The sequence below is a fragment of the Phaenicophaeus curvirostris genome, chromosome 2 (assembly GCF_032191515.1).
Source record: "Phaenicophaeus curvirostris isolate KB17595 chromosome 2, BPBGC_Pcur_1.0, whole genome shotgun sequence".
Lineage (NCBI taxonomy): Eukaryota > Metazoa > Chordata > Aves > Cuculiformes > Cuculidae > Phaenicophaeus > Phaenicophaeus curvirostris.
In genome coordinates, this window is record NC_091393.1 from 98,535,967 (window position 1) to 98,560,764 (window position 24,798).

Consider the following 24,798-nt stretch of genomic DNA (forward strand, 5'->3'; position numbering starts at 1 on the left):
TGCCCAGTGTTTTCCTGTTTACAGGACTAGGCTTCCCAGTTTTCAGAGTCCAGCAACACTGCTAACGAAGTTGGATGACACATTTCCAGGATCGGGTGGTGGAAAAAGAGTCATAGCAGAGGCAGCTACTATCAAGACAAGCCAGGAAAATGTTTCCATCGTTTATCTGTTCCCTGGGTCTCAAAATTAAATGTTGTTACCAGTCAGAGGTTTTTGTTTCCTACTGTCCTCCTCCGTGGTTTACATACAGTTCAAATGATGTTACACTATTTACCTCCTGCCACAATGAAGGGCCTCTGTAGCTTCCCAACCTTCCCTTTCTAAGGCTTTCTGGAAGGTTCTCCTAGCATGTGGGATGTGTACAGTCACCACATGTTAAACATCTACTATCTTGACCTGTCAAGTACTGGACTGCATTTGATCCAAATCTGCTAGGCTTTATAACGCTGCAAGCCATCTATGACATAATGGAGTGTCAGGTTGGAGACAGCTTGTTGTCACCTGATCATGTTGATCTCTCACCAATAGATCTGTTATATCTTTATGCAAGTACTTCTTAGACATATCAAAAGGATGGTAATTTTGTGGGCTGCGAGACTATAAGAAGCCAGGAATCAATCTAACCAGAAAACCAGTTCTAGTAGTGTCTTGTTTTTATAAGCGCTTCTTAGGCAGAACAACATTTCAGTTTATTGTTTTGGTTAGAAAAGACTGCTTATTAATGCCAATTTTGTTTTAAGGCTATGAATTAAAAACAAATCACTCATTTTTTCCTCTTTCTAATCCTTGAAATTTCAAGTGGTTTATAAGACGCTATTCCAAACGCAAGAACAGTTTGAGTAATAACATATAACAAAGTTTCTTGCAGAAGACTCTTTTTTACTATGGGCAGCTGCTGTAGAAATTAAATTTAAGTCTTGGGCCCATACAAAGGACTACATTTTGATCTGAAACTTAAAAGACTTGTTCTCGTATAACCTTTGGAAATGGTTGCATTTTTTAATAGCACAGCAGAAGAGAATCTGTTTGCAAACAGATTTTGCAACACAGAATTAAAAACAGAATGTAAAGTATCCATTTATTATTAATGAAGATAATATGTTCTAAAATGGCAATAGTAAAGATTTTAGTATCATAAATAGGCCTGTATTGATGCCCACACTTAGGCAATCATCACTATCCAAAGAGAAATTGAGATAAAAATTGAAATCTCTGCATTCACTTAAGACAAGAAGTAAATTATATATAATGTATGTTATATAATATATATAATGTATGTTATGTTATGTTATGTTATGTTATGTTATGTTATGTTATGTTATGTTATGTTATGTTATGTTATGCTATGCTATGTTATGCTATGATACATTCTTTCTTGGTGCTGTTGGTAGAGAGACAAGGTGTTCTGACTGCATGTCATGGAAGTCAGGCTGAAAGTTCTCTTGGTTCAGTAAAATAATTTTGTGCAGCTTAAAAAAAAAAAGTCACACATTTACATAAACTTGTACCTGAATGTTGGGATTCTGCCCATTGATATCAGCTTTTGAGAGGTCAGGGAAGTTTGGCAGATCCAGGAGGAAAGATCTGGGTCCATCTCTTTGCAAGGATGTATGCCCGTCTTCCTGCCCGAATCGCTGCTTAGGGAACGGCCGGTGGGCAGCCTGGAGATCAGGGTAGTCTCTTCTGTCCTCAGGGTTCAGGGTGAAGCTGTCTTCAGGAGAATGGTCATCCACTGCGAGTGAGTTCTGGGGGAAAAAAGCAATGCACTGTAACAAAGCTGAGAGAGCAGACAGAAATCCTTATAGCACGCAGACCCATGGCTTGTCACTGAAACATACAGGAGCTGCAACTGTTATTTTCTATGGTGCTCATGAGCATGGCACCTGACTCACTGAAATATACTTACAGTAGTGCAAATCTGTAATCACCTGACACAAGACAAAAGGAGTCAGACTCGCCTACTTATCTCTTTCAGGTTCCTGCAATTCCAGTCTTGCAGTGAGCACCTACACATTGACACAAGCATCTAACAAAGCAAACCTGGAAACGTGAAGCTCTGCAGCAAATCAAATTATCATAGTAATATCACAAGATACCCTATCTCCCTAAAGCAGAGAAAAGTATCTTTATAATAAATTGTTTTAGTTTTCTTTGTTCTAAAGTGGAGCAAAACCCCTGACTGCTGAGTGCATGTTGAAATCTATCGTATTAAAAGATCCTACTGCTGAACTGGCAATTCCTCCTTCCTCTCCTCACTCTTCCATCTCGTCTGTGTTCCTCACCCAATTCCTCTGGTTTGAACATCTGAACCTTCCTTCCTCTGGGATCTCATTTTCATGTTTGCCTAATGGTGGGATTGAATTTCACCAAGTTGTGGGTCAGTGGTTAATGTTTTTGTTATTGTTGAGCGTACTTTTGGGTTTTGTAGTATATTACTGCAGGCAACCTTAGAACCAGTAGCACTGCTGCCACTGCCTTTGACCTCACCCAGGGGATACATTTAGTATCAAAACACTGTCTCTCTGGGTTAGGACTGGGCCTGGGGACTTAGGGAAAAACCCAGCAGAGAAGTCCAATCTTCTTATGGTTAAAAAAAAAATGCATGGGGCAGATTCTGGACAGGTTTTGCTTTTGACTCAGCTGAAAAACTTTAGGCTTGAGGTCTTCATATGACTGCCTGGGGAGCTTTTATTTTCAGTTCATAAAGAGACAGCAAGCATGGAGAGGGTAAATGTTAAAGACCTATCTTTTAAAACAAGCACAATTAAAGTGGAATGGCCACATGTGGTTCTGGCTCCACTAAAGCATATTTTTGCCAGCATTTCTGGTTAAATGCAATCTCCAGCCAGCTCCCCTGGCTCAAATTAAGCTAGCATACCTTTTGTTAAGCTCACAGATAGATAACAGTTCCAATGCATTTTATGCCATGTTTATTTGCTTAGAAGGTTCTAAATCAACCTTTGAAGAGATTTTACAATATAATCTGTGCACATTACAGGAAAATATTCAGCGAGTTAAATAAACCAAGATTTAAGAGTCAATCTGAGACTAAGTGAAGCTGTCTCAAGCAGAAACCAAGGCGGTTTTCCTCTCCCCTTCTGTACTACATTTGAAAAGGACAAAATCAAATTTAGTAGAGTTAATGTTGTCTTGGTGTTTTCATGATCAGGTTAAACTCTGAAAGTGCCAAAAGCTTATTAAATATCTATCCACTGCACAAATGCAAAAAGTTCATTCTGAATTAATGTACACACGCAGTGCTAAAAATATACGCGCTTCTGATAGTCTGTATTGCTTGAAGGCTAGAACAAGAATGCTTGTCTTTGTTGAAGACCAAGCAGAACTTTCAGATGCCTTTGGTGGGCCACCCATTAACACAACACTTATTCAATATAAAGTAGAAAGCAAATCACACAGCTGCAAGCTTTGGCAAACAAAATCAAGGACTATTCATCTAACTTTAGCTTCCTTACCCATGTGCTAGTGCTTTAACTTAACAATTATCAAACAGAATTTAAATGCAAACTTCTTGGCATGTGAGGATTAGATGGCTTCTCAGTTATTTCTGACTAACAACAAGGTGTAACTGTGCTGTTATTAAATTACTTCACACAGGAACAAAAAAAAAAATGTGGTACTTTACTACTTTTTTCTGGGGTATCATGCCCATAATCTCCCCTTTATTAAAAATAAAGTGACATTTTATTAAAAAATAATAAAATTCTCACATATAATTTAATACTTGCCCCACCTGCTTGCCAATTTAGGAGCATCTTGATTCTCCACATTAACATACCATATGGCTAAAGCTGTCCAAGGACTTTAGAGACCTACCTTTAATTCTCTGATAAGACTCGCTGTGTGATCTTAGCAGGTCATGGTCTGCCTATGCCTTGGTGGGGATAACAGTACTTCCCTTCCTCACTGTGATGTTTGTGGGGAGCTCAGCAACTACAATAATAAGGGCTATATAAAAAGTTTTTAATAGTGTCAGACAGATGGAGTATCACATGGAGTTAGTTAGAAAATTGTCATGGTGAAGTAATGACATCAGGCTGATCGGGCCCACTACCAAGCTGCATGGAGATGGGACTGTCATTAATTACACACTGAACGAGTTGGGGTTGTTTAACATTAAAAAGAAAAATGGAGGGGGGACATGGTTACTGCCCTATACCAAAAGCTGCTACAGTGAGGAAGGGAGATGGACCACTCTGCTTGTTCAGGGTGGACAAGATCAGAAGACCCCAGTTCAGCATTAGGTACACATTCCTAATGCAGTGACAGCCAAGCTCGAGAGCAGACTTTGAGGGGATCCTGGAGCTTGTCTTAAGAGCAGAGTTGCCCAATGCCTGCCAGGAATGTAATAGATTAAACAGTGTGTCCTCTGCCTCAAAGCAGTGTTATCACTTTTGGTCCCTTTCATGATAAGGCAAGCTCACACCACGCCTCCTTGGGGTTCTGTATCATACTGCAACACAAGCAAACAGAAATGCTTAGTATATGTGATCTGCTCAGAGTACCATGAGTGAAAGACCACTTGATTCCAGTTACTGATATGAGTAAAATGTCTATTTTTCAGGTAGATAGTTCTTAGTGTAGTCTAAGCCAATTCACAGTATTACTAGAAATGTGTATTTCTGGTAAAAAGATAGGAGGCTGCCATAATGAACAGTGAACTTGAACTGCATGTGAAGAGGCTCACTCTGTTTTACTGCATTAAGTCAGGCAAAGGATCTTCCAAGGCCAATCTAGCAGGAAAAAGTGTGTCTTTACTGCAATGCCAGCATCCTTTCTGAAGAAAACAGAATTTGTGTTCCAAAGCTAAAAGACAAAATTTAATTTCTTTTTTTTTTGAAGGGGGGAATAATCTTCTTTATTTATTTCTTTGTTATTTCACATATTATACTTCACACTATTTATTTCTGGGTATATACAACTTGTATTCCCCTTTGCTTTTGGGAAAGCAGTGTTGCTACTCGCCTTCCTTTAAAAGCTATGTCACTTCAATGCTGAACTACTGACTCAGTTTCTCTGAAGTTCTGACATTTCTAATTCAGGCACACTGGCTTCTTACTCAAGCGATGCGTCTACTCTAAATATTTTAAGATAAATCACTTCCCCCCTTCAATTAATAGGATTATTCATAGCTTTAAGACTTTCAAGTAAGATGATTTTTAAGAGGTTACTCATGCTTGCAGTCAGCTACAGTTCTGCTGCCCCACAGAATCAGATATTTATACAAGTTCCTAATGTGAAACCAGCTTCAGATTTCTGAGTGTTCTAAGTGCGGACGGTATATAAGGGCAAGAACAGATTGTTCCTAGCTGTGTGATAAAGGCAATGAATGAAATCCTAGAGAGATTCTTGCACATCATTTGTATGACAGACTAACACACTTTGCCACACTCATCACTGAAAAAGGGAGGGCAATAGTTCAGTACCTGTCAATGTCTTTGTGCCCATCTATAAGCCAGGGAAGAAGAGCAATTCACAGGGCTTTTGTGAGGATAACTTTAAATGCTGGCGATCCAGGTGGGATCCATGGCAGGGTTTAAGACACCAAGAGACAACCCTGCATGCAGGAAAAAAACTCCTACCTGCTGTTGCAGTTTAACTTTTTAATAACCAAATGGGTATTTTAGCTCCCTCCATTGGCTTCCTGTTTTGTTTCTCCCTCTGTTACATTGGACATTAGCAGCAGGGAAGAGTACTGTTTCTTCTCCCAATAAAGAAGTTAAACAACACCAAACTAGGGTAAAAGGGAGTTTCTCTGCATTTTTAGCAGGTGAGGAATCCATCACCCTCCTCTCTTCCTTATTTTAATCTCATTTCCAGGCCTGAAAAAAACAACCAAGATAGAGAATAAGTGAGAAACAACTGGAGCTGCAGAAAATACTGTGAAGCAGATGCTTTTTTCTCTGTCCTTCATATTTCTTACCTTCCTTCATTCCCTCCCCACTTCCAAACTAAAGGCCCATTTGCAATCACCGCTAATTATGGAGTTAAAAGAATTTGGGAAAACTGATGCAAGTTATATCTCTAATGGCTCCTAGACAGCAAGGGAATCTATTACTAAATGCTTGCTGCAGCTACATTGCTTTTTTATTTCTTGTACGCTCCTTTGAAATATCTTGTAAAATGATCTTGACAAGAGGTCTTGAATTGAAAACCAACAGTCTGTCACTGCACTTTCATGATGCACCTGTACAGCATCTTCAACCACCAGGAACAAGGAATGTTTATTTATTAGGAAACTTCACAGACGCTATAAAAGATTATATTGCTATCAGAGACAAAATGAGGCCTGGGGCCTTCACAGAAAACCATTATAGGCATTAGGACTGGTTTCATTTCCCACCTGCCTAAACAGATTGTTTTGATTTTGAAGGCTGTTGTGTGTTTCCAGGTTAGTGCTAAATGATCACTTTAAAATTAACTGGTCTGGGGAGACTGAGTAACACACCAGGATACTACACGAGACTTTCACCTCTCCAGAATCAAGATCTATAATGAACTTGGGTGACCTAATCCCTGTTTTGGGTTTTTTTTGTCTATTGTGACTATTGAATGGTTGGACTCGATGATCCGGTGGGTCTCTTCCAACCTGGTTATTCTATGATTCTATGATTCTATATGCAGCACAGGCCTTAGCAAGAAGAGGTATGAGGACAGGGACAGGACACTTGGGTAAGCAGACAGGGATGTTACCAGCTGAAAAGCATTGTCAAAGATAGACAGAGTATACTTTCTTTTATTATTAGTGCCGCATGTAGTCCAGGCAGACAGGAGACCTTTCTTCTGCTCCCAGCTCACTCTTGGCTTTCTCATTTAACAGGCAGATCACCTGGGTTCATATTCCTTTTCTGTGTGACTAGCTGGGGGTATCAAGCTCCCCAGCTCCAGGTCAGCCCAAGGAGTCACTGATGGTTTGTATCTCTGGGAGAAGTCAGACCAGATGGGTGTCACATCAACCAATCTGCTACTGAGCCACTCATTTTCTTAAAATATGCTTGTCACTCGTGGTCAATGTAGATCAATGAAGTGAAAGGCATCTTTAGAAAGCCACACAAATTAATAGTTGTAGCAATAATTAATAGCATGTTTTAGACAATCACTGTTCCTAAATAATTTAAAATGAACTACATTGGTTTGCAGTTGTTTTCACTAAGGGGCTCCAAAACAGGGTATCTGCTTTAAACATTTTTTAAGTGGAAGATCAATCACTAATTACAGTTGGTAATAAAATAAAGTAATAATTAAAAAAGAAGAGTTCTGTTCATCAGGGCCTATTTTTTAATAATTCTCTACAGGCTCCGGCAAAATTAATAGAACGACACTGCATCCAGTTCTTTCTAGCTTGCAGTACATCCGCGGTGTGACAAAGTTGCTATGCAAAGACCAAACCCAGTTCCCCACCAGGGTCTTGTTACAGAACACACTGACTTCAGGGGCTTTACAGCTCTTGAAGTGATTATGTTTCTGTGGAGAAGAGAATGGAATCGCAAATACTGTCACAATTAGGACAGCAGAAATTCAAAGTAGCATAAAGGTACAGTCACTGCTGGAGCAGAGGGCTTCTGTAGACAGCTTAAATGTTGGATGCCAGTAGCATCACAGTTAGGCAGTAAGGTGCTTGGCATACTCAAATATATACCCAGGCCACCATTACTGATCTTCTGCCACGTGCCGAAACAGCTCTTAGGAGCTCCAAACACCAGAAGCAGGACCTCGAAGCACCAAGGCACCTTTATCTCAGAATCACAGCTTATGTGTTTTAGGGTTTTTACACTAAAAACTTCTAGCTCTCATAGCTGCACAGAAATTCTTGAGAATTGAACGTGAAGACAGGACTTATGGTAAGTCTACAGAGATCCTACAGTGGTGGCACTGAGGCCCCCTTCACATCTAAGGTCTAGTAATTTCCCAACCACTCTTTCAAGGCACTTCACCAACACTACACCAGGACCCTCTGCAGAGGAGGAAAAGGCTGCTGCCATCTGAACTGATATATCCTGAGTGCTGGAGCAGCCCTACTGCCATTCCTCCCCTATTGGGCCTGTTTATTCACTTGTAGTCATCAAGCTTTGGTCCACCCTTCATTCAGTCCCTGGTTGGGAGTTTCTCTGACCAACTTCCATGTCTCTGCCCCACCGTTAGTAAACAGTGGGTCCACATCTGAACTGCTCTGGCAGATAATATGCTTTCCTCAGAGCTTAAGGAGAAAGCCAACTATATTATACTCGGATCTGACCACCTTTTGCTACATGCTGTGGACACATATTTCACAGAACAGCTATTTTTTATGTTTTGATGTTTGCTTGTATTTCATACTTAACTTCAGCTGGAAAATACAAACAACATGGTTCAGCTTCCAGGTGAAGAATTGTCAATTCATATAAACACTTCGATAATACAAAAAAATAAAAATTTACAGTTCAACGTCTGCTGGAAAAAAACAGTAGACCTTTAGCAAATTTTCTAGCATGGTACACACTAGTGCTTTGTTCTTCAGCAGATACTCAGCCACCCATGGGACAGCCAAGCACATAGAATTAAAATTGTGTAGTTTTAGTTGCCTAAGTGGGGGAAAACATTTAGTTGTTCTTCACAACTCTGAAGGTCTTCTACTGCCTGGCTGGAGCTCTCCATACAGGATGCCTTGATTTAACAGCTAAACAGGCAAATGTACAACTTAAGAGTGGCCCAACTATTCCACTCCAATAACCTGTGCTGCCAGAGGCAAATTCTTTCAAAGTTCCCACTCTCTTTAGGCTTTATTAATAAAATCAGTAGCACATATATATAAAATCAGTATGCATAAAATCAGTAGCATAGTAAAGGTTTACATATAATCCATTTATACTATGGCTAAATTTAACTTAACAATTCTAATCTCACACATTGCTTGAAATCTGCATCAGATTCCAACAGAATGGGAAAATCCACCTTAAGCTGCAATTAAAACCACAAAGGCAAAGAAAACCCATAATACTAATACTCTTGGTACACAACTTTTGGGTCAGGCTTTGCAGGCAAGCACACACAAAGTCAGTGTAAAGGAAAGAGAACAAACATTCATCTGAAAATTTTTAATGAGTTTTAAACTAGGTCCTTTCACAAGTTTATTCCACTAAATCACTATAGCTAGGATTTCACTAGGTGAACCAACTTTAATAAACCAAGTTTTCATCTCTCCCTAGCCAAAAGAGTAACCTTACTTGAAGCCTTTTCAATTTTCAAAGTTGCCTTGAGCTTTTAGTTTCCAAGAAATAGCTATTCCCAGCCTCTGTGTCTCCCTCTCATATGCCACTGAATATCCACCCTGTGCTTTCAAAAGTGTCCATGACTCTAGCTGTGTTAGCTGGCAGATGTTTTTAGAGACTAGAAAGCGTTTAGTCCCTGTGGACTAAAAGTTACATGATGACTTCATCACATAAGCAAAAACTAATAATGGGAAACCAAGAAGGCAGACAAGTGTTATATTCCAAAACCATGATGTTTCCTGTGCTTCTGGCAATACTACCTCTATGCCTGAAAAAAGGAAAATCACTTGAGTCTTGATGCTCGGAACATACACACTATCAAATCACGACAAGGTAATTTACTGAACCCTCCCTTAGCTGCCTTCCCCATCAATACTCGTTTTTCTTTTCATGGAAGTTAAGAGGGTGAAGGCAGAGGAAAGGCAGCATTTGTTTACATTCAATAGCTATGCACCAACTATATGCCTCACAACACTCTCTGGAAGGGGTTGTTACTACACCCAGGAGTTTACAGCAAAGCAGCAGCAGAAACCTGAGTGGCTGCCTCAGCACCATGCACCTCTGCTCCTGCAGAGAAGTAGTCTTTCAAGCCTTAACATAGTTTTAGCCCCTCCATTTAGAAAACCTTGGAGACTGATAGACGAGCAACTGGAATTCATTAGTATTAAGTGGCATCTGCACACACAGTGCAATAACTGTCTTATTTTTATATCAAGACATAAGCAGTGGATATTATGCCCCCTCTCTACATCTCCATGAACTGCCCTAATGGCAGAATTAGGGAAAGAAATGAGAGGAAGCAGATACACAAGAGAAAGGCCTCCCTCCAGTGACATTACGGGGAAGAAGAGCAAGCGAGTAGATACACAGTACTGTGACAAGACCCTTCCCTGTTCATGAGGGGAGAGAGAAAAGATTTGCCCTGGAAAGAAGCGTGGGCTTCTTGTATTATGAATTCTATGCATGTATATAAAAATTTTCTTAGCACAATAAGGGAGGGGGGCTATTTCCTAGAGCTGATTAAAGAAGCATGACTTGATTTTCAATTTGAAACGACTTGGGGGGCATTCCAATCGACTGCAGACAGGAAATGAATACCATACATGCACTGAACAAGGCAGATGCTTTTGAATCTGACACTTACGTGAAAAGAAAATATCTTCATTTCTCTCTCCCCTCCACCCCATGATTACTAGTCAGTACTGAGCTATTTTTAGTATAAATGGTTTTATTTTTCAAACTTGTTATAATCTTAGCATGTGCCTGAAGCCACCCGGACGCCACTGACAATAAGCTGTACGGAGCAGACCAAATGCATCTTTAGATTAGACCCAGCAGCCAAAGCAGCAACAAGGCAGAAGACGAAAGATAAGCATTTCAGGTTTGAGATACCCTAACTTCCTCTCTTAAAGGAACCGAGGTGGGACCCTAGCTGATATGCCATATTGCCATGAGGGAAAGCTGTTTCTGCACAAAGAGAGAGTCTGTGGCATATACAGCAGACGCAATGCAGAGCAGGTTGGAAGAACGCTTCCTGGTAGGTTGTGGCACAGAACTCACTTCCAGCTACTTAACTGTACTAAAGAGATACATACACATCTTTTCTTCTTGTACGGCTCTTACTGCAATACTTGTCATGGGAGTATTATTATGGGGCTTATAACCTGATTGCAATGTAATTGTGGCTCCTTTTGTTAATGCCAATAGTGTGTATTGGGGCACTGGCATTTACAGATCTTTTCCCCGCTTAGTCCATGTGTGTACTAACACAATTTCAGTTGCAAATTCCTTTTGTACTTTATTGTGGAAAATTTAAACAGGATAAAGAAAAAAGAAAAACCCTGAGAGGTGGTATTAATCTGGCCCTTACTCTGATGTTATGCAAATAATTAATTTTATTAAGGCTGCTAAAGCTATATTTCTAAGAACATGAAAAAATATCCTCTTAGGAGAGAGACTGGAAAAGAAAAAGGGATGAGTAGGTGAGAAAGCTCTGATTTACATTGTTCAAAAAGCCATGAATGTTAGATGAAAGAAAAGCAAGAATCAAATTCACTCCCAGTGAAGGGTTTCAGCAGCTTTTTCAGAGCTATTGACCCCTCAAGGGCAAACTCTTTCAAACACTAGGTGATGCCTCTATCTAGCCAGAACTCCCACCTTATGCTGGCTAAGCCTCATGTAGTTTGCTTTCATCATCTGGCATTCTGGGAAAAGCAGAGACACCTAAGACACTGCTGTATCTGGGCCTGGTGAAGGAGATATACAGCAGAGCGCAGAAATAGCATGTGTGTATTTTCTGCACCAGATGTTGCCTTTTTAACGGCCATCATGGTAGACGTTAAACAAAAGAACAATTCCTGGCTGAATAGCTGAGTGTTTGGTGACCACCAGATACTATGGAGTGCTTTGGCTGAGGACAGAACACAGTCATCCTGGTGAAAGCCTTGGGAAGGCTTTGTTTGCTCAGTGCTAACTTGCTGATAAATATAAAATCACTTCGTATTTTGTCGTGGGATAAGACATCTAAAAAGCTACCGCAGCTCAACCAGCAAGTGGTGACTTGTTCATGAGTCCAGACTTGCAGGTCTAATCTCAACAGAAGGCACAGGATCTAACTCTAAATCAAGTCCTGAACTGTCAAATGCACTACAGATTGGCATCTTTCAGCCCCCTTCCCTTCCTTGGTCAGGTTCTTTGGAGTCTGGTAGAGAAGCCTCCAGGTGTTTTGCCTTGTCGGGACACTTCAGGATCATGCCTTAAGCAAGAGCCACTGGAATTGGGTGCAGTAAAGTAATTTCATCTGGTGCATCCCCAGATGGTCTTCTAAGAGCTGCCTTTGGTCTCTGATACATATCCACTTGCACAGGACTCAGCAGTGCTGCCATCTTCGCATCCCTAGGAACACTCTATTCATACTGCCTTCCACATCCACAGCATTACACACATGGCTACAACAAGGCATTACAGATTATTCAGCTCTTTCCAAGCTTTGCTTGGACTTTTGGACTTTTGCAAAGTCTATCTCCTCCCACCAGCAATTAGTACAACTTGGTACCTTACACATTTTCATGAATGTGACAACCGCTTTCCTTGCTTTGGTAGAGAGCTAGCGCTGCTACCATTTGAATGCATATAAAAAGCTCCAGGACTCTATCACAGTAAACAGTCAATTTGAAACCTTTGGCGCTATTGTTCCAGCATGCCTGAAGACACAGACATAGTGTGGCTGCCCTAGGGTCCCTTGAGATATATATTTTCACAACTGTTAGACATAGACATATCAACCCCTCTATTCTTTCCTAATGAAAAGCTTGGATTCTAAAGGATGAGGAATAGACACTCTACCAGCCAGCTGCAGCAAGCCTTTCATAAATAACACTACAATCAACCTCTGTAAAGTAAATGATACTCCAGAAGCTCTATGCTGACATACATCTGTTTTCCTATTGTAGGAAGGAATAAGACAGAACAAGTTAAATGCTGAAAGACTAAACAAACTCTGAATTGAGACGAGATGGGAGTAGTAATGATGGATGAATTGTAAACCACCTGCAAATGTTAAGATTGCTGTACCCTTCTGCAGACCACTGAGTCTATACTGCAAACCTCCAATAGATGTGGACTGCGCTCTATAAAAATCATGATGAATGCAGACTTGTTTTTATATTATGGAGGTCCTAATCCTCCTCCTCCTCTGCCTTTGCTCTATTGTTACAACATCAAAGACCAACTGCTGGCCGAGATACAGTCAATATGAAAAGGGCGACCAGCAAATTTACTGCTTGACTTCATCCCCTTTAAATGGAATAGGCACCATGGCCCTTTTTCAAAGTCCAATCACAGACATATATCTTTTTTATTGGACATCATGTACAATAAAATGAAGCCGTAACTTGGAAAAAAAATAGAACACCTTAAAAAAAATCCCATGAGGTGAACATTCCTTTATAAAAATATCACTGTGGTTACGTGTTTTGAAAAACTCTGGGCACTCTGCAGTGCAAAAGGCGTGGACTGGCTAGGTTATAGTTTAGCTAAGATGCATACCCATGCCTAATATCTAGTGGATTTAAAAAAACCAAACCAGCAAACCCTAATAAAAAGTGATATATTTAAGACAGAATGCCAGTGTCATTCAAATAAACTGAAATGGCAGCATTCATGTCACAAGAATCATTAACTGCTTTGTTATAGCCTGCTCTGTGCAGTGAACCTTTACAGACTTCTTCAGTCCAGAGAATCTTAAAATGCCAATATATACACTGCATCTTGAACAACTCCAGTCTGATTACTGAAGTAATTTCAAAAGGTACTTTAGGATGAGAGTTTTATCTGTAGACATTAAAGACAGAGACAATTCTTTGGCTGTTGTGCTGCTAAACAGACCCTAAGTAACCTCTCGCTATGAAATTATCAAAAAGTTTACAAGCAACTCATATGATGTAGGAGATGAGTATGTTGGCAGGTTATAGAACTGATACTAGTTAGCTATCAGTTTTATTTTTTTTACTAAATTATACTTCAAGATAGTGAAAAGTTTTTGGTTTAAAATATTTTAAGCTATTAATCCTTTTTGTTTGTTTGGGGTAACTTGTGCAAACAGACATTAGTAAATATCTGATTACTAATCGTATATCTAGATCACATTGATTCTTATTGATTTTAAAATCCTGCATTGACATATGTGGCAGACAAAACCAAGGAAATTTATGTTTTGTTACACCTGTAGTCATCTCAGACAGCTGATTCCAGTGGAGTAACTTTGGTTTCCTCATGGCAAAATCTGCTGCTACTGGGTTACTTCTAAGATGAGAAAGACATCAAGGCTATGTGACTAATTTTGAAGCACATAGCCATCTTATTGCTGGGTCCTCTTTACTGCTCTTTCCCTTGCCTTATGGTCTGTTGCCAGTCCTGTCCTCTTTCCACCACAGTCTACAGTACAGACCTTCTGGTGCAAGGGCCCCATCTTCCTGCCTTCCCAGACACGTACAAGAAAAGATGTTTCAAAGACAGGTGGACTTGACAGCACTAGATTAATGGTTGCGCTTCATCATCTTAAAAGTCTTTTCCAACCTAAATGATATGATGATTCTACGACAAGATTCAATTGTTCAGTACCTGAACGCCAAACAACACGAATGCAAAGGTAAAATGCTTGAAGGACGCTTCTTGAAATTAAAGCTATCCCATGGATGACACTCAATAACTGTTCCTTATAAAGGGAAGAATCCACTTCTTTTACAGTGGTACTGCAAACAGTGGTGGAAAAACATGAGGCATATTATTTGGGCGCTTTTATAGATCCTTACACTGTACTCATAATGGCATCGTGTACAATTACTGATCTCAATGGCCATGGAGGCAAAGAAGAAATTTCAGTCCTTCTGAGGAAGAAAAGCTACTGTGGAACAAAGCAGTCCGGAATTTTTCAGTGCATATGAAACCAAGAATGAAACATAATGGTTGGAAATGAATTCATACAATCTAAAGAAAGTCAAGCCCCAGCTTGTCTTCATGGATGGAGGCTAGATTATGTGTGTTATAGGCATATCAATTCTGTAGAAAAACTGAGCTGTGAAAGACTCAAATCCAAGACGAACTTTGGCTGAGTCTGCGGCCAACATAAGTCATTGACTTGTCTTGCTTTGTGAAAGTCAATGGAGCAAGGTCAATTCAAACACACTGAGAATGTAGGTCTAACATGGGGGCATAAAAGCCAAGGTACGTTTGAACTTCTCCTGACTCTCAACGTGGACTGACTCCACTGAGAGCGATGAGAGAAAGATTTCATCTCTGATTTTCCTCTCGTCTTTATGAGCACCTCTGTAAGATTAGAAGGACGCAAATAGCTAGTATTCTACAAGAGATTAAAGGTGAACAACTCCAGGCTTTCTTTCATCCTGCTGACTGCTAAAACGGAGGAATAGAAAAAAAACCAACAGAGGAATAGAAAAAAAATGACCCACTGCTATGAGTTCTCCAAGCACTGAAAAATAAGGGCAAAAGGATAAGATAAAGGAACTGCTACCAGTACTGCCCACACCAGCTCCTCTGACCAAGTATTCTACTGCCACACAACTGATCACTGCGGCAAGCCATCACTTATTGCAATAAGTTACATTTTACTTTGTTTTCTTTCTTTTTCTGGTATTTCAAATCCAAATCAAAAAGTACATGGAAATGCCACCACTGGAAACATTCTGCTCTTACTGATGTATAAATGGGCTCAGTACTCTATTTCTTGGAAATGCTACTACATTGATCTCTGTGCTCTGGACTGAATTTAGCCTGGCATCTTCTGTCTTCAGAGCTTGTAAAATCAGTATCCTAGAGTCACAATGGTATTAAAGTGTAACAGTAATCACTGCATCATTTAATGTTTCCTTTTGCAACTTACTAGAGCCCTTGTACTTTTCTGCTCTGAGTTATCACTTCATTATTCGGCAGTGCTTACAGCCTCCATTCAAGCCTGGAGACCTATTAGGCAAGCAACAAACAACAATGGAATCCCAACCTCAAAGAACTTGGGGTGAGATTTAAAAAATAAAATGCATCAGTGACCTAGCTTTGCTGCCACTGAAAAATGACTGTTTTAAAAAGTCACCATTTACTCACCATTAGGAGACTATCATTTAGTCAATGCAAAGAGTAAGTAGTCTTAAAGCAGACAGCAAGATAGGAAGCATAACAAAAAGGCCAAACAAGCTTAAACAACACTGTAAACAGAACAAGTGATACACAACTAGGTATGACCACATTGCTTGCCAGGAAGACTGACAAACACACAGAAGAGCGGAAAGCAACCAACCCCGACAATTAAACCTGCTGAAGCAGCTAAATCTTGTCTATCACTATACTTTCAGGAAATAAGCACAAGGAAAAATTACATTGCTTCCATTTCTTTAGTTTATGTTTGTTTAAGGAAACATTTAAGTTGCCTTCGTATGTATTCTGAGTTCATTTCAAGACTTTAGAATGATGACTCAGAAGAATGTAAGCATAAAAAAGTACAGCAAAATAATTTCCTACTGTTACTTGCATTCTGTGCACTTTACGTACCGGTAACTTTTCAGCAGTCATGTCTCTCTCTAGCATATATTATTTTATAAAGCTTTTCAAACATGACTAGTATATTTATGTAACAGTTTGGCAGGCAAAGATAGCATAGTCTGCACCATTATCCATACTACCATCTTCTGTGCTTTCTGGAAGGTTTTCAGATGCTGTGACAAAACACAGCTGGAGTTTTCACCTAATCAATAATTCTTCCATTGTTTCTTGTTTTCTTTGAAGACTTTTCTCACCATTTTGGGGCAATAAGGTATTGGATGTTAATATACAGATGTAGGAGATACGAATAAAGACAAAAGAACAACAGCTGAACTCAAAAATGTAGTTTCCAATTTACATTTAAAGTAACCTGTATTGGTTAAACAGATGTCTCCCCAGCAAAAGAATTCTACAGCAGAGCAAGGTGTCGAAAGGCTTAGCATGCTTAAGTACTGGGGCTGGGTTACCTATAAACAGGTCATAACACATATGTTAAAATCACAAGGGACTACACAGCTCCAGACAGTAAAATGATGATGAAATTGTTGGGGTCACATGGACCAACAGCAGAGCTTGAACTCTCCTGTTTTTGTGGACAGCCGGCATTGAGAAAGGACAGAGTGGGGAATTGGAATTGAACCTCAGAGCTTAAAACCAAAGTTGGAGGAACGAAGGGTTTTGTGCCAGTCAGGTAACAGCAAGGGGGGTCAGTAGGAGTGTGGCTGCACCACTCTTACGTTGCTGTTACGGCTGTGACGGACCAGCCGAGTTTGTCCTGTATAGAACAAACTTCTCTTACACATGATGAATGCAATATAAAATTTACTCCAGAACACATGCTGACTGTCCATGCTAGATGAACGAACATGAGAAGTATCAACCCAGCTCCTCTCAAGATCTCTGTACCCATGTCCTGTCTCTACTCTCAATTTCATCACAGGTGATCATTATGGCTCTAGAACTTCTCAGGAACCAGACCCCAATGTACCACTCCTTTCACTATCATACACCAGCTGCCCGACCACCACAGGGCTCAGAAACACATGGCAACAGGCTTCCCTTTAACCACTCTTCCCCCTCTTAAACAGTCCCATAGGATGGATGGAGAGGAGGGAGAGGAGAGAGAGGAGAGAGAAAGGTAAAATCAGGAATGTCTCTGGTGCCTCTGCCCTATAGTAGTTGCTGGGATTTGTATTTGACTCCAGGCCCAGAGGAATGGGGACATTATGACCCAGGATGAATTCAGAATTACATATGCAGTTTTTCTCATACAAATATCCCAATACTATAAAAAGCTGAAAAAAAAAAAGATCCTAAATCTTGCTCAAACCAGAAATAAAGTATTCCAATAGACTCTTCCGTATGAGGCACCAGGAAAAAACCTGCTCCAAGCTGTAGCTGCAAAGGCAAAATTGACAGGCACCCTGTGATTTCTTGTCATGTATTTACCAGTGAAGATCCAAGATGAGCAGTATGGTAATTGTTATCTATTGAACTGAGAAGAACTTCAGCAAAATATGCCTCATCCAAACGTCTTGGTCAAATCTAACGTAGAAAATTATATTCGTACCTGCCAAACTCTGGTCCTTGCAGCAATAACTAAATATAACCTGGCACGCTCTTTGAAATTATTGCAGTAGTCTTAGATACTAGAAAGGTTGCCACATGCTACCCTGAAGGTGTGGTAGCTCTTTTCTACCACGGTTGCTGTAGTTTGTAGGAAATTAATCCAAGTGATAGGTATGAAGAGAAGCTTAATTAACACTTTACGGAGTTGTCCCAGAGTCAGGTTTGGAAGGTGGAAGAATCTCTCATGGGAGCAACGGACAACAGCAAATGCTCCTCTGCTCTGAGCAGCAGTTTCACTCCTTCACCCCTGTTTTCCGTTTTATCCATTGCTTCCATGCATGCAGCAGCAGCACACGTAACGCTAATCACCCTTCCTTCCCCCTAGATCCTGGAACAAGCCACAGCCCACTAGCAAAACCACTAAAGAGCACACATAATTCTCTCCCTTGAGAGATGAGAGAATGAACTGCACATGGTGTAAGTCGTTCGTAAAGCTTAGTGCACAACTGGAAGAACATATGCTAATGGTAAGGGTGAGGTTTAGCTAAGAACTTATATAGCAAAGCCTGCTGTGGACAGGCAGGTTTTACTTTCACTGTCAAAAAGCATGAAATAGCATCCTCTGTGACAAGTAACTTCACCAAAAGGGATTTTGGTTTTCAGAGAACCAGCCTGCTTCATTTGCAAGCCACCTGCTCTGCAAGTTATTTGTGCAATGTATGAACTGCAGTTAAGGCAGAGAAGAATTTAGTGCTTGTATTAAATAGATTATGTACACCCAACTTATTGCCGTCTTATGCAGGCTAACGACAGTCTAGAAAACATGAATGCAAATGTTGAATCAACAGCTTTTCAAAGATGATTCAGTTGAACTGATTCCTATTAGAACTAACCAAACGTAAAGCTCCAGAGCTTGAATAAGCCTTAAAAATCTCAGTCTAAAACTCTCCCAAAGCAAGCAGCTTGAGTCTTGCTTAAACTGAGAAATCCAGAAAGCTGAAGTATGCCACTCTGTATGACTGCAGATCATTTTTCAACTTGCTTGAATCCAGTACAAGGGGCAGCAGGAATGAACGTACCTTAAAAAGACTGAAATGCACCCCAGTGAAGGTAACAGACAGCAAAGAGTTTCTGAACTTCTCACAGTGTTGCACTGTGGGTGTCAGGAGAAAATTAAGAGTAAAGCCCTATAAAGGAACTCCTCACATGGCTTGGAGAGTGACTCTTGTGCAACTGTTTATAAGCAGCAGAATGTTTCTTCTGGTAGGGCTCAGAGAGCATTTCTGGCACACTGTAATTGCTTGCATGCTCACTGAGGAGGGGGGCAAGGACAGGAGCAAGGAGATTAAAAGTAAAAAGCTGTTTACAGCATTGTGCTTCTTTTCAAATTACATTCTCTCATATGGCTCCAGCTTTATGCACAACTACTGAGTTTCATGCTAATGTAATACTGCTGCAAGTACCGCAGTGGAGAATCTGACTTCATGTGCTATGGCATATATTGTTGGTGGCTCCGTTACTACATTTTACAAGGTCATTTTTCTTGGTGTGGGAACACTGTTTTTCTTGGTGTGCAAAGCCTGCTATGGAAAAATTAGAAGTGATGGGAATAAACCTCTCGATGAAATATTTCTCAGAATGAAATCACAGATTTTAGAGCATCTTATAGTATTACAAATATCTTTCAAAATTTATGTTCAAGCCTCTCCTTCATTTCAGAAGTATGTAAAAAGATAAAAACATACCCAAGCAGCGTTTTTCCATTGCTTAGTATAGCTTCCCTTGCTGTTATTCAGGAGCAGAAGTTTGTACTTATCCATTCCATAAATATACTCCACAATAGTTTCTGGATGTTAATTAAATCACACCTAAATATACTCCACAGTAGTTTCTGAAAGTTAATTAAATCACACCTAATAGAGTTCTCACCCACAACAACAAAATGTCTCTTTTTTCCCTTTGGTAGAGATGGAAGGAGGGAATAAAATCTTTTTGAGAAAAAAAAATGGCTGATTCCTTCTCATAACTCCAAACTGTGAGATATTTTACAGCTCCAATCTGGATTTCCCATTTTGCATCAGTTTACACAATCACAATTATAACAGCAGCATGAAACGGTGGCAGCGCAGAGGTCAGTGCCTACTTCTGCAGCAATGAACCGAGGAAGCCCGTGCCTCTATCTCACCCATCCCGAAGAGGACCAGCAGAGCACAGAGTACATTAGGGTTTGCTCCTCACTGCTGCTCTGTTACAGTCAGTCACAGCAGCACAACATGATCCCAGTCATCTGGGAACACTAGAGACACACACAGTATAGGGAAGGACGTCAAAAGTAAAAATAAGAGGGAAGAAAAGAAACTTGTTTAATTTTAGGATGGAAGTTTTTCCTGGATTTCTTTCACTTATCAATCTAATTAATTGCAAGGTTTAACATAACATTTGAAAGACCAAATGAAATCAAAACCTATCCTCCAAAATCCTTCCTTCATTTGAAAGACCTGAGAGTGGACAAACGCTCTTCCTCCCTTAGCAAATCAGAATTCAAATATATACAAGTCTGTATTTTAGACTATTTAATTCTCCAACAATATTTTAAGATTTCTAAGAATTCCTCCTGTATCTGTTTTACGTAAAAAGGCCCAAGGATGTGCAAAGTTTTGGGTGTTTAACTTTCTTTTTTGTTTTGGAACTAAGACAAACACTTCAGATTTTCTTTCAGACACAGAGGACCAGCTTCTGACCACGTTATTTGGGCAAACAGACCACCTAAGTCCTAAAATACCATACTCTGCATTTGATAATAGTTGGTTTGTTTTTATACAAATTTGCCTTGTCAAAATACATCTATAAACAATTGCTGCAAACATTACTCTTCCCTGGACTTGCCACAATGTGCGCAACAGACTTTGTCAAATGAAATTTTGTCTAATCAAACACTGAACTAATCACTTCTCACAATCTTTTCTTTACAGAGACCTAATAAGTCAGAAAAAGCAACAGATTTTTTCAGTATAAGCGACAGCAACCAGAGACATTTATATTTGTTTATACCACCAAATCGGGTCTCATGTAGTTTTGCTTTCCACGTTGATTCTTTACCTGGGAATGCAGTGGACTATGATTTTGCATTTCACTTCAATATGAGCCACAACAACCGTTCAATAAACCCCAAACTCTGAAGATCCCAGCGCAAATTTGCCATCGAGATCTACATTGTGATGCTCTGAATGGCAGCATCTGCCTGTCAGAGTACAGTTTTCTAAAGCAAGTTATAGTATTTTCCATCTGTCAATAGAATCCATGAAAGTTATAAAACCAAAAAAGTGATAGATTTCCCTCTGTTTAACTGATTGCTCTAATCAATATACTTTCCTCCCATAACGTCTTGTACAGACGTGCTCTCTCAAATAGATCTGCAGAATCAATTCAGTTGGGAAGTATATAAAAATTTCACTTCTACAGACAGCAAAACACGATGAAAATATCAACTGCTAAAGCTATCATGATGCTTAAAGGCACAGAGTTTTATTAAGTTACCTGTAAAAAAATCATCAGACAGAAAAAAAATTCTTGAAGTCAAAACTCAACAGGTTTCCACTAGACAGCCAACTATGACGATGATACCCTAGGATAATTAGCTGAAGATGATTTTCCTCGTGTTTCACCCTAACCTTACAACGGTGCTCTACAAAGAGCTCCTTGGGGAAATGGCATCACCCAGAGCTCCCACTTGCCCAGATGTTTCCCTCATTATGTTACAAGCCTGTCAAGAAAAGGCAAATTCAGGGTTATTCTAATGATAGCAAACACCTCATAAAAAACCTCTCCAAATTTACTTTCCTGAGGAACATAATTTTAAAAGGCAATCTAAGTGCCCATAAGGAAAAAAAAAAGCATCATTTATAAAACATTATTATCAGAAATCTTGAAGATATTAAAAAAAACAACCCATCCTGGAATGTCAAGCTGGTGATAAAACTGCATCTCAAAGAGAGGCAGCACCCTCGAGCCTTACCCAAAGCACGCAGCTGAGCACTCCCAAGCAGGACTCCCACCAAGTTCAACAGGAGGTTTTCTGGATTAGGGGACCTGATTCCAGTTTGAGACTAGGATGTTGGGTCTGCAGATCTGGGTTCCCTCCTGCGGCTAGTGGTTTCACTTTGCGGACCACCAGCTGGGGATCCCATGCAAACATAGTGATCATTATGGCCTACACTCTCCTTATTTTTCCCTCATGCTTCACAGAAATGTGCTGTGCTGGTACTATGATTCTTTCTGAAGTGATAAAGGGGGTTACATAAATTTATGGTGAGAATAATGATACATTTTCTGCCCATTTCTTTGCATGATTTGGTGGTTGATCTTTCTTTAACACTGGGATGCGGGGGGGTAGGAAATTGGGCAAGACACATGCAAATGACCCGAGAATTTACTAGCTTTGCATGGGGATTCTGATGATTTGGCAGCTTTTATGGCTGTCTCTGACCATTTTAAATGAATGGCAAGACGTGACACTGAATAGAAAAGAACTACCTGCAAAACTAAGGAAACAGAAGAAAAGTCCTTTGCCTTTGCTGGACATAATTCACTGGCTGTTTCATTGGATCAAAAGGCTGGAACAGACTGCCCAGGTCATGAGCTGTGTCCTTTCCAATCCCAAGCACCCATCACCCAAAGATTCTTGGCTGTTTCAGGACTATCTACCTGCCTCTCAACAAACTTTGCAAGGAAAGACATGCAATTTGTTCGCACATTTCCCAACGCCACACACCAGTTTGGTCCCCTCACTGCATTCTCAGAGTCCCACCTGGGTGGGACTGGAGACACTCTGCCTGCACCCCATTGCCTGCCTCCATTCCCCACCTGCCTCCCTTGCCTACACCCTTCCCACGGCATCTCCATCCCATTGTCTCTCTATTGCTTGCCTGCCTGCATCCCATCACCTCTCCAACCCATCGTCTCTCTATCCCTTGCCTGCCTCCATCCCTTGACTCCCCATCCTCTACCTGCCTGCATCCCTCGGCTGGCTGCATCTCTCGGCTCTCCATCCCTCGGCTCTCCATCCCTCGGCTCTCCATTCCTTGCCTGCCTGCATCCCTCGGCTGCCTTTTTCCCTTGCCTGCCTCCTATCCTTTGCCTCCCCATCCCATTGCCTCCCCATCCCATTGCCTCCCCATCCCATTGCCTCCCCATCCTTTGGCTGCCTTCATCCCTCTCCCTTCTCCATCCCTCCCTTCTCCATCCCATCGCCTCTCCATCTCATCATCCCTCCCCTCTCCATCCCATCGCCTCTCCATCCTTCTCCCTTCTCCATCCCTTACCTCCCCATCCCTCTCCTCTCCATCCTTCTCCGTTCCCCGTCCCTCTCCCCTCTCCGTCCCTCCACCCGTGTGACGCGGTGGGATCCCCGCTGCCGCCTCGGTCCCGCGTTGCCCCGGGGAGCGGCTGCGGCCGGTCCCGCGGCCCGGGGCGGGCTGTGCGCACTCACCTGCCGCAGGCTGTGGTTGCCGGCGGGGTGCGGCTCTCCGCCGCCGCGCAGCACGGTGATGTGCAAGGTGAGCAGGAGCAGCCCCAGCAGCAGCAGCAGCTCGGCCGCCAGCCGCACCATCCTCTTGAGCCGGGCGGCTTTCGGGCCCCGCGGCGGCGGCGGCCGCGGAGGAGGCGGAGGCGGAGGAGGAGCCGCCGCCGGAGCCGCCGGAGCCGCAGCCGCCGCCGGAGCGTCCCCGGCTGCCGCCGCGGGAGCCGCGGGGCGGGCGGCGGGGGGCGCGGCGCCGTCGGGGCAGCGGCGGCAGCAGCAGCAGCAGCAGCAGCGGCGGCAGCGGCGGCCGCCGCACCACGGCGGAGCCACCTCGGGGGTCGCGGCGCTGCCCGGCGGGGGGCGGCGGGCGGCGTCTGCGGGCGGCCCTGCAACCCAGAGTCACCGCGGGGCCGTCGGAGGGAGGCGGCGGGGCGAGCCGGGGCGCTCCGGGCAGGGAGAAGGGAGAAGGGAGAAGGTCGGGGCTGTCGGCTCCCCGCCCCGAGCCGGGACGGGGGGTGGCCCCCGCGGCGGCTCCCCCTGCCCCTCCCGGCGCCCGCCCCGTCCCCCCGCGGCAGCCGCCTCCCGACCCTCGACGGGGCGGCCGCGAGGGGCGGATCTGCCCCCGGCCCCCTGCCTCCTCTGGGCTGCCAGAGGCTTCAGCCGCCCGCGCTCCCTCGGAGCTGGATACCTGGCTCCATCTCTCCTCTCTCTCTCTCTCTCGCCCGCGGTGGCCTTAGAGCTGGCGGGGAGCGGCTCCGCACTCTCTCCTGCCACCGTGCGTGCGCGTTTGCGAGCGGCCGGCTCTCCTCCCGGCCCCGAGACCCTCGCCCCCTCGCTCTGTGTCGGGAGAGGTGCGCGTCGGATGCTTTTATAGCGCCCTGCCTCCCTCCCCTGCTGCCGCTCCCCCCCCCCCCACCTCCGCCTCTTTCCCTTCTCCCTCCCTACGGCTCCTACCGCCGCCCGGCGCCGTCCCGCTCCTCCCCGCGCCCCCGTCCCGCTCGCCGCTGCACCTTGCGGCGGGGACACCCACCTCGCTCGGCGGGGACGGGCCGGTGCGAGCCTCCCGTGTCCCCTCGGCTGCTCCCCGCGCACCCAACACCGCGTGAGCCGCGGGAGGACCCGCTCCTCGCCCTGCGTTCCCCGGCCTCTTGGTTGGCGACTGCGTGAGTACAGTGGGAAAGAAAACCTTTCTTTCTCGGACGGCAGGTCCCCAGGTTTCAAAAATAACGTGAATTTGAAAATGTGTGAAAATTAGGGTTTGACTTTCATAGAATCCTAGACTCACCAGGTTGGAAGAGACCCACTGGATCATCGAGTCCAACCGTTCCTATCAAACACTAAACCATGCCCCTCAGCGCCTCGTCCACCCGTGCCTTAAACACCTCCAGGGAA

The 24,798-nt window shown here is 42.6% G+C and overlaps 1 protein-coding gene across 2 annotated transcripts in view; it reads right to left on the reverse strand.

Annotated features, from left to right (window-relative positions):
- The window catches only part of ISM1 (isthmin 1), a 42,542-nt gene extending 18,311 nt beyond the window's left edge, over positions 1-24,231 (reverse strand). For both annotated transcript variants that reach the window (XR_011336796.1, XM_069850133.1), the window contains exons 1-3: positions 24,095-24,231; positions 23,377-23,792; positions 1,509-1,745 (exon numbers count right to left, since the gene is read on the reverse strand). Coding sequence is in view for 1 of the 2 variants with exons in the window: in XM_069850133.1 (XP_069706234.1) it covers positions 1,509-1,745; positions 23,377-23,792; positions 24,095-24,104 (663 nt within the window). In the remaining variant the exon portion in view is untranslated. The remainder of the gene's footprint in view (positions 1-1,508; positions 1,746-23,376; positions 23,793-24,094) is intronic.
- Positions 24,232-24,798: the final 567 nt, after the last annotated feature.